Here is a 10,353-nt window from a genome sequence, read left to right on the forward strand (position 1 = left end):
GTCTATGGAGTGGACAGCATTTTATTCAGATATTCATAATGACATAATCAGGAATGCATATCATAATCTAGATAGGTTGTTGTTCCATCGTGCAATCAATTTTCTTTTTTGTAATGAAGGCAGTCGCATGTGGGTAAGGGGAGAGAGTTGACAGGATCAGGCGAGTATGATATGAGAAAGCCAAATCACGTCTTGAAATGATATGATATAAATAACCATTTTAATTCCAAGGAAAAATGTGAAAAATATGTAACTTGAATTGCAAAAATAATCGGATTCCCCTCCAGGCCTACAGTTGGCGCTACACCAAGACTTAAAATTGGTGGTGATGCAGCCATAGAGGAATTCCAGAAGAAGATCCCAGTCGTATCCCCAAAATATTCCTCCCCCCCTCTCCTCCCAGTCCCAAATAAACGTTTCCTGGGAAAATTTCTGATTGTTGCCACAGAAAAGAAGACAGGGAAACGTACTTTCATGTGTTTGCATTGATAGTGGTAGGAAAAACTACGATTTATTTACCCTATCTAGACGCTCGACTTGGGTAGCCATGTAGAGTGGATGCTCTGTAGTAGCTAGTTAGCCACGTTCAACTGTCTGTTATGTTGATGTCTGTTATGCAACACGTTGCAATACGATTTCATAATACCGTTGTCTGAAGCTGCTGCATCGCTGCTGTTTACATGCGTAAATTCAGTAAATGGGACTTATGTCCTATAGAAACTGACAGAGCACATCACACAACCATAGACTCCCCTGAATGCAATATCAGAGATTACTGTCAAAGGCTGACAACTGTCTTGTATATAGTGTAGCTAGAGAAGACTTGACTAGTTGGTTGTGTGTGGCAGTGTGAGTGTCTGATCCTGATGTCTGTATTCCAGATGGCTGTGGAGGTCAGGCTGGTCAGGCTGCTGTCCAGTGTGTGTGTGGAGCTGCTGTGTCTCCTGTCCACCCTGCCCTGCTCCTGGTCTCAGGACCTGTTGTTGGACCCTCTGGATGCAGGTGACCGGGGGGCCTTCCAGCCCCAGAGCGCTCTGTCTGACATGGAGTTCACCTCCATCAGCTCCTACCGAGGACCCGGCAACAACGACTCCCGTGGCAACAAGGAGCTGCCCATCCTCCTATGGTGGAGCGCCGGGCTCTTCCCACATTTCCCCGGCGACACCGAACGCATCGACTGTGCCACTTCCTCCTGTCTGGTCACCCGCAACCGGAAGGTACCGGCATGAATAGAACACTTTTAACTTTGTCATTCCTCATTGCTTGTATTGAGTGCTGTACAGGTATGATTAAACTTGGACTTGGTCTTGAAAGGTCCAGCTGCACCGACGAACAACCTCCATCATCTTCTACGGGACAGACTACCGGGCGTACGAGGCGCCACTCCCCCGTCCTCCTCAGCAGACCTGGGCTCTGTTCCACGAGGAATCGCCCATGAACAACTTCGTCCTCTCCCATGCGCCAGGGATCCGTCTGTTTAACTATACGGCTACATTTAGGAGGGGGTCGGACTACCCTCTGACCCTGCAGTGGCTGCCTTCTCTGGGGTACCTGCTGCAGCCAGTGGCAGTGTCTCTCCAGGAGAAGAACCGCTGGAGGAAGCAGGGACTGGCCCCGGTGCTGTACATGCAGTCACACTGTGACGTGCCCTCAGACAGGGACAGATACGTCCAGGAGCTCATGAAGTATATAGAGGTACAGTGCTATCCATAGGGTTTCTCCAAGGAGATTTTTTCTAGGGCTGCCAACTCAATTTCTTGTCTCCTCTACCTCTGTCTCCTCTCTCTCTCTGTCCACCCTCTCTCTCTCCTCTCTCCAGGTGGACTCTTATGGGAAGTGCCTGAACAATAAAGCCCTGCCAGAGCGTCTAGAGAACACAGACACAGCCACGGGCGAGGACGCCTTCTTCATGAGCTTCGTGGCTCGCTACAAGTTCCACCTGGCGCTGGAGAACGGTCTGTGCCCAGACTACATGACGGAGAAGCTGTGGCGTCCGCTGCACCAGGGCTGCGTGCCCGTCTATCGGGGCTCCTCCTCTGTAGCCGACTGGATGCCCAACGCCCGCTCTGCCATCCTCATCGACGACTTCCCCTCTCCAAAGGACCTCGCCAAGTTCCTCAAATCCCTGGACGAGGACGACAATGAGTACGCAAGGTATTTAGAGTTCAAGAAGCCCAGCCGTATTACCAATACTCGCCTGCTGGAGGGGCTGGAGAGCAGGGAGTGGGGCGTGAATGATATGAGCAAGCCCAACTACCTCAATGGATTCGAGTGCTACGTGTGCGACCAAGAGAACGCCCGACTGGCAGCCAAGCGGGCCTATCGGAGAGCCCCTAAGCAGAGCCCGCCCCCACAGCCGAAGATGGCCAATAACGCTCACATGGGATGCCCTCTGCCTAGCCCAGGGTACGGAGATATCCAGGACATTGCTTCCGATGACAGGTACAGTACACTTCTGCCATGATATGAATATGACTTTGCCTGTGTGCAGCAATCATACAGTCCAAAGACAATGGTTGAATGAAAAGTAGTGGACTTGCCATTGTCCACCAGATCTATATGACTGACTGCCTTGTTTATTAGCTTTATTTTGTAGTTTTAATTGCTGCGATTAACCAGATGAATTTCTCTGTGTGTGTGTGTATGTGTGTTTCTGTTGGCAGTTGGCTGCAGATGTGGCCGCAAGACTACTGGCAGAGCCTGGACCAGGCAGAGGGTCTGGAGTCTCTGATCAGACACAACGAGTCGGACCCCTCTCTGCTGTGGCATCACATCCAGGAGATGTCAGTCAGCAGAGCCAGAGGACAGCACTGATAGAGACGTGTACCCCCACACCTACAAACCAAGGTGCTTCTGAGAGAAACAAGGATGTCTGCTTCCTGATCGGTCCTTGGCTCCTTCCCTTAGCTCCTTCCTTTAGTTCCTTCCTTTAGTTCCTTCCCTTAGTTCCTTCCCTTAGTTCCTAGCTTTTTGGTGTTTGCAGACCTGAAGGGATCGGATAGGTGATAGCATGGTGATGGCTAATTGGAGCATCCGCCTTATTGCTCTCATCTATTCAATTCTTTCAGATCTGTACATATCAAAGGTGTAGGGGCGAAGGACAAAGAAGGAACATGTTCACAGTCTCTCACTCCCAAATCAGAGGGGACATCACCATAGTGAATCTGTGGATCTGGACCTGTGGTTCCTCACCTGGGGATCAGATTGGAGAGTCTACCACAATGCCAATGAACTGTTGAGGTCCAAAATCAATCAGCAAATAGACTAAGAGAGAGGACAATGGAGAGTGTTTCCTTAAACCAAATAGTATTCATGTGAATGTTATATTAAGTTGCCATTTAAGGCTTTTGTTTATAAAATACATTGTTTGAGTGAGAGAGAGATGAGACAAGACGAGACAGAAACAGCTAAGCACAAAGATTCCAATCTCTAATTTTCCATGGATGCTCTCAGGAACAAGTCAGGTTCTGTAGCACACATACCCCAACCCTCAGTGAAAAACCTGTGCAATATACAGTGCATTCGGAAAGTATTCAGACCCTTAACCTTTTCCACATTTTTCTATGTTACAGCCTTATTCTAAAATGGATTCAATAATTTTTTTTCCTCATCAATCTACACACAATACCCCATAATGACAAAGCGAAAACAGGTTTTTAGAAGTGTTATTAAAAATAAAAAAACTGAAATATCACATTTACATAAGTATTCAGACCCTTTGCTATGACACTCGAATTTTGCTCAGGTGCATCCTGTTTCCATTGATCATCCTTGAGATGTTTCTACAATTTGATTGGAGTCCACCTGTGGTAAATTCAATTGATTGGACATAATTTGGAACGGCACACACCTGTCTATATAAGGTCCCACAGTGCCTGTCAGAGCAACAACCAGGCCATGAGGTCGAAGGAATTGTCTGTAGACCGCAATCTGGGGAAGGGTACAAAACAATTTCTGCAGTATTGAAGGTCCCGAAGAACACAGTAGCCTCCATCATTCTTAAATGGAAGAAGTTTGGAACCACCAAGACTCTTCCTAAAGCTGGCCGCCCAGCCGAACTGAGCAATAGGGCAGAGAAGGGCCATTGTCAGGGAGGGGACCAAGAACCCAATGGTTACTCTGACAGAGTTCCTCTGTGGAGATGGGATAACCTTCCAGAAGGACAACCATTTCTGCAGCACCCCACTAATCATCATGATAGCCTGCTTGGAGTTTACCAAAAGGCACCTAAAGGACTCTCAGACCATGAGAAACAAGATTCTCTAGTCTGATGAAACCAAGATTGAACTCTTTGGCCTGAATGCCAAGTGTCACGTCTGGAGGAAACCAGGCACCGCTCATCACCTGGCCAATACTATCCCTGCGGTGAAACATGGTGGTGGCAGCATCATGCTGTGGGGATTTTTTTCAGTGGCAGGGACTGGGATTAGTCAGGATCGAGGGAAAGATGAACGTAGCAAAGTACAGAGAGATCCTTGATGAAAACCTGCGCAGGACCAACAGGACAACAACCTGAGGCACACAGCCAAGTGGCTTCGGGGCAAGTCTCTGAATGTCCTTGAGTGGCCCAGACTTGAACCAGATCGATCATCTCTGGAGAGACGTGAAAATAGCTGTGCACCGACGCTCCCCATCCAACCTGACAGAGCTTGAGGGGATCTGCAGAGAAGAATGGGAGAAACTCCCCAAATACAGGTGTGCCAAGCTTGTAGCGTCATACCCAAGAAGACTTGAGGCTGTAATCGCTGCCAAAAGTACTGAGTAAAGAGTCTGAATACTTATGTAAATGTGATATTTCAGTTTTTTATTTTTAATAAATGAGCAACATTTCTAAACCTGTTTTCGCTTTGTTATTATGGGGTATTGTGTGTAGTTTGCTGAGAAAAAAAATTAATCCATTTTAGAATAAGGCTGTAACATAACAAAATGTGGAGGAAGTGAAGGGGTTTGAATACTTTCCAAATGCACTGTATCTGTTCTCTTATGGACTGGTCTTAAATCTGTTGTAAAGTCTCGACAATCTTGTGAAGTCACTTATGTACAAGATGCTTTATACAATATATATACATATATATATTTATACCATGTTTTTAAAAGCCATTTTATTGTTTTGTAAGACAAAGCAACAAAGAAAGTAAACATACAACTTTGAAATAAAATCTTGTCATTTGTAATCCTGTAGTTTTTAACTTGCGTAGATATACACCTCAGAAAAGAATAGGAGAGCGCACACAATTGTCAATATATTCAGTTCATTACAGCATAATGTTTAAGAGACATTTCCTTCATATTTTAGATACGGTTGTTAACATTTTCAGATTCTCTGATCAGAGGAAAAAAAAAAACAAGTGTAAAAAATGTGGACGTTAAAACTGATGTAAGAATCAACATACATCACCATACTGTAAGTATCTTTGAAACCCTACACCAATGTTCTATGCCCAGTGAGGTCAAGTGTCTGGTGGAAAGGCAGTCAAGGTAAGGAAAGGAAGCTATGTAAGCATCCTAGAGGACGTCGGCGTAGCAGGTCTCACAGTGGACTGTCCCTCCATGCAGGAACATGTTGAAGAGAAGGTCTCCCATAGGCTTACCGCAAGCGCCACACTGCAACAACATTGACACAACGTCAGTGTATTCCAGACACTTGAAAGCGCAGTATGAGATTACAGTTGAACACTGCTACAGTATCTCTACCACCAAAATGCGGGTATGCTATTGTTTTAACAACCTATTACTACTACCACACGTCATAAAGAGGTGAGTTACCTTGAAGCAGGCCGGGTGGCAGGAGATGTTTAGGTGTTCGATGGTGATCTTCGCATCGTTGCCCACCAGCTCCCCACAGTAGGTACAGGGGGATGACATAGCATTTCTGGAAAGGCACAGAGGGGTACAGTTTCAGTATGGGACACAGGTTCGATCGTTTGAGGTGCTTGTTTTCAATCGCAACTCGTACGAAGACAACCTTTTGTCCTTGTCCCTCCGATGTTGACTGGCGTGAAGGAAGCGGATACGTGTAAACAATACAGACAAGTCTCCACTTAGCCTTCTAATGAATGGGCTTTCGGGAGCCTCAGTGGAGACTTATTGCTTACACGTGTCAGGTTCCTTCAGAGCTGCAAACACTGAGTGGGGTCAGGGTGAGGGGGTTGTTTAACGAACAGGCGTAGAGGTAGGCGTAGTAGGACTGTTACCTGGGGACGGAGGGTTGGCTGGAGGAGATGGACGGTAGATCGTCAGGTCCGTTGGGAACAGAAGGCCAGTATGTTATTGAAATGTTGTGTGGTTATGGAATTCTACAAGCTGTGTGGCAGAGGTGTTATTGGGAAAGGAGGTATAAACATGATCAATCTTACCTTCCCTCTGTGTTGACATACTCCTTTATGTACACACACCCCCTAAGAGAGGATAGACAAGAGAGAGATTGATGGAGTGAGTGAGAAGGACAGGGATATTGATTCATAACCAGATGTGGACACGGTACCAGGCTGATGGTTATTCCCCCATACTTCTCTCCATCTCATTCACTCACTTCTTAGACTCAGCATCCGGAGACTGGGTTCCCTTGTCCTCAGCACTGTCAAGGGCAGAGACACAGGAATGCAGACACGAGGAATAATCGATTACAGTATGTCAATGATGATGCTTCATAATGGGTCACAGTTTTACATCGATGGGACATCAGTGAAATCTATATTTGTATCAGATGACAACATATCGAGTTTGACGAGAGGCGAAGAGCAAACATGGGAAATGGTTGAGAGGAAAAGTAAAATCCTGCAAGGGACATGCTGATGCAATGCTGATGTCATCATCTGAAACAGTGAAACCTGATTCAGAAGTCTACACATAACACTCCTAATATCCAGTTCAGGGCACTATTGTTATACAGCTGCGATCTCACGGTGCTTTGGCCTAAATCTGTTAATAGGGCCATCTAAACTGTTATAGTATAACATTATCCAGCAGGTAAACAGGAAAGACCGGTCAGAATGACCTATATGTTGTTGACAAGCTAGGAAGTGGCATACATAAAGTTCAGAGTTATTAATACTTCCCATAAATGTATATACCTCAGTTTTAGGTCATCTCTGTATCCTCAACCCTGACTATATCTAACCGTAAGATCTGAAAGTTTCACATACAGTATACTGGGTTGTCTTACCCACAAGAAGAGTGTTTGAACACAATGTTTCTAAAAGTCATGATCTAACCGTGTAAATGTTGAGTATGCAAACTATTTGTATCAAGTTGAAGTGCTTGCATGATGCTCTGGATGTTAGACAACATAACAAACTCACCGTTCCATTGCAAGCTCTGGTGGGTCGCTGTATGTCTCTCTGTGAAGAAAAGTTACAGTATAACAGTCAGAACATTCCCCTGAGTAGCTCCCGGTTGTGTAGTAGCCAGCGTCTGTGATCTAAGCAGAAAAATGTCTTCCCTTCTGATCGTCTCTACTGTGGGAGCTCTACTCGTTTCTCTGGTTTTATTGGCCAAGGTGTGGCTTTGTCACTACTCTACTTCATCAGTGCCCTGCCTCATCTGACCCCTCCTCTCATTCATACAACAGTTAACCATTATACCCCAACCCCCAACCCCCAACCCCACCCACCGACTCTGTAGTGTTAATTATCAAACGAAAAGATATGGGATCTGATTGTGAAAGTGTGAAGTTCAAACATCAGATATGAGGTTGTGAAAGTGTGATGTTGAACATGATGGTGGGGTCTTGTGGGTTCACCTGACGGTGGTGACTGTCCGTGTCTCTGTGTCATTCTCAGCACTGGAACAAAATAAAACACTCCTGTTAGTTTAGCTTATCGTCCAACTGACATTAGATACCATGGAATAGATTTGAGACAGCTGAGATATAAAGGTACAATATAATTGGATTATCAATGACATATAATTCCTTGCATACAGTGCCTTGCGTAAGTAAAGTAAAACATGTTGGTTTCACCATTTAGAAATTACAACACCAAAGGTAATGGGACAGATTCATATAATGTCCAAATGAAGTACTCATGTTTAGTAATTGGTCGACAATCCTTTGCATGCAATAACTGCCTGAAATCTGCAACCCATTGACCCCACCAGCTGCTGGGTATCTTCTCTGGTGATGCTCTGCCAGGCCTGTACTGCAGCCAACTTCAGTTGTTTTGTTTTTGTTTGCTTTGAGGTCCTTTTTGAAGAATCTCTACTTCAACCAGATAGTAATTGTTTGACTTCAAAGTCAAGGGAGCAGAGTGTAGAGCCAAAAGAAGAAAAAATACTTCACTGTCCCTGTCCCATTACTTATGCAAGGCACAGTACATAGAAGAGATCTAGAGAGGGACCCAAACAGCTGATATCCAATACCTCTCTTCTTCATCTGTGTCAGTGGCGTAGACAGTGGGTGAGGTCCATTTGTCCCAAGGAGAATCATTCTCAGAGGACCTACAATGTACACAAACACAAGCCAATGAGACGTCAAACATACCACTCCTTTAAGATGACACAGTAACCATTGTTAAAGGGAAGGATTTGTTTACTACATACTGTATGTAAGGGAAAGTGGTAACGGATATATACTTTATATCTGACCTCATTTCAGCAGCACCAATGCACAATGTTCTGGTTCACTGGGTTGAGTGTTTGTGTTACTAATGCTGTGCAGAGAGGGTTGGAGGATGGGGAAATTACATTTCCGGAGGCTTTATAAAGAAGTGACTTACTTTCTCTCAAACGTGACCAGGGTCTGTTGGTCTTCAACAAGCCCCTCGGGTGCATCCTCCTGGCTGAGATAAAATAATATAATAGGCTTTTAGCACAGGATGGGGATGGATGGATGGAGGGAGGGAGGGAGGGAGGGAGGGAGGGAAGGAAGGATGGTGTTTGTGTGTGTGTGTGTGTGTGTGTGTGTGTGTGTGTAAACTGTACAGGCACAATCATTTGTGAGGTCATTCACCTCTTGTCTGTGTTAGTATACTCAGGGGTGTTAGTGTCCCAGGATGTCTCCCAGGATCTGTTGGTGCTGAGTCTGAGGACAGAGAGGAGGAAAACACAGTCAGTATGAAGACAGGAATTCATTCTAGATCAGTGTTTCTAAAAAAAAGTGATCAAGACTCCTTGGTGGGTGTTGATAGCCTAACTTCTATATCTGTTTACAAGGCTGTGAACATCTCTCCTCTCTGCGATGGAGAGGTCTGTGTTTTGACTGAAACATTCAGGTACCTTTCGGTGTCTGTGTCGATGGGAATGACGTCATCTGCGAGGTCATCCAAGACGTCACCACTGACATTGTAAAAACTGCAGAAAGTATCATAGATAATTCATAAATCTCATCAAATCATCAAACAATGACTGTTTCCAGCTCAGGACGAAATTCATTAATTATCATACAAAATGAACTGTGAAGTGTAATGAATTGTACAATCACAAAACAAAGCAATATGACCACGCCATTCAATTGGAGGGTCGAGTGAGTCGAGTGACTCGAGTAAAGTAGAGAGTAGACACAATAGCTCTCCCCTGGTGTACCTGATGTCAGGGCTGGAGGACTTATCACTGCTACTGTCGGACGAGAGTTCTGTAGGACTGAGGGAACAGTAGCACTAGCGTTAGCTGACATGGTCATTGTAATTGTAACCATACATACCACTTGCAGTAATAGCAGTTGTAGTAGTTAGCAATGTAGGCTCGTGTCAGAGGCAACAATACAAAAATATTCAGAGTTACGATTTGCATTTAAACTGAAGTACCTGTTGATGGAATGAACTGAGAAGGGCTCGAGCAGGTCAGAGGTGCTGAGACAGAGAGAAAAGTGATTCATTATCAGACGTTTGCATTATGCATGCAGAGATTATATCTCTTGCTGGGAAACAGTCACAGCTCTAGACCAATATGATTACCTGTTAGTGGATGTGGTCCCTATCGGATATGGATCAAATGGATCAGTCGAGCTGAAAAACAATTTCACACTGATTTCACTCTCAATTGTGAACATGCCCCGTTGTGTGTCAGTGGAATTCTGATCATATTGACTTGTGATGGAAGCTGTAATGCATTTAGAATGATAAACAGGTGAGAGAGGACCTGTTCAATCAAAGGTGGGATCTGAAAGTCTTCGGGACAAGGCAAATCAACCCCCATTGTGATGCCAGAACACTCTTCTTTCTTGCAATACTTATATCTTTTTAATATTTTTCCCCCCAACCCAGACAATCGCGTATAACAGTTTCGATGGAATAGGCTGTCGGAGACAGTGGTAGTGTATGGTGGTGAGGAGCTACCTGGACTCAGTGGTAGGGGTGGTTCTTGTATATGAGCTCCAGGGATCTAGATTCTCCTCTGTGCTGCTTGAAAAGGTTGGGG

The 10,353-nt window shown here is 45.1% G+C and overlaps 2 protein-coding genes across 4 annotated transcripts in view; one reads left to right on the forward strand and one right to left on the reverse strand.

The window, feature by feature from the left end:
• Positions 1-127: 127 nt before the first annotated feature.
• pofut4 (protein O-fucosyltransferase 4) lies at positions 128-3,951 on the forward strand (the record flags this gene model as incomplete). Its single annotated transcript, XM_083686048.1, has 5 exons — positions 128-133; positions 882-1,217; positions 1,315-1,695; positions 1,820-2,442; positions 2,664-3,951. 5 exons carry the CDS (start codon positions 128-130, stop codon positions 2,812-2,814), a joined length of 1,497 nt encoding a protein of 498 aa, XP_083542174.1. The 3' UTR covers positions 2,815-3,951.
• Positions 3,952-4,145: 194 nt separating this feature from the next.
• The window catches only part of znf185 (zinc finger protein 185 with LIM domain), a 13,486-nt gene continuing 7,278 nt past the window's right edge, over positions 4,146-10,353 (reverse strand). The window contains exons 19-33 of one of the 3 annotated variants that reach the window (XM_083686177.1): positions 10,272-10,337; positions 9,891-9,941; positions 9,741-9,785; positions 9,520-9,576; positions 9,214-9,288; positions 8,948-9,019; positions 8,715-8,777; positions 8,359-8,436; positions 7,742-7,783; positions 7,302-7,340; positions 6,533-6,577; positions 6,357-6,398; positions 6,195-6,212; positions 5,767-5,872; positions 4,146-5,604 (exon numbers count right to left, since the gene is read on the reverse strand). In XM_083686177.1, coding sequence (XP_083542303.1) covers positions 5,506-5,604; positions 5,767-5,872; positions 6,195-6,212; positions 6,357-6,398; positions 6,533-6,577; positions 7,302-7,340; positions 7,742-7,783; positions 8,359-8,436; positions 8,715-8,777; positions 8,948-9,019; positions 9,214-9,288; positions 9,520-9,576; positions 9,741-9,785; positions 9,891-9,941; positions 10,272-10,337 — 898 coding nt within the window. In that variant the 3' untranslated portion in view covers positions 4,146-5,505. The remainder of the gene's footprint in view (positions 5,605-5,766; positions 5,873-6,194; positions 6,213-6,356; positions 6,399-6,532; positions 6,578-7,301; positions 7,341-7,741; positions 7,784-8,358; positions 8,437-8,714; positions 8,778-8,947; positions 9,020-9,213; positions 9,289-9,519; positions 9,577-9,740; positions 9,786-9,890; positions 9,942-10,271; positions 10,338-10,353) is intronic. The other 2 variants (XM_083686178.1, XM_083686179.1) reach the window with 2 other exon arrangements.

Source organism: Argentina silus, assembly GCF_951799395.1.
Source record: "Argentina silus genome assembly, chromosome: 15".
Taxonomy (NCBI): domain Eukaryota; kingdom Metazoa; phylum Chordata; class Actinopteri; order Argentiniformes; family Argentinidae; genus Argentina; species Argentina silus.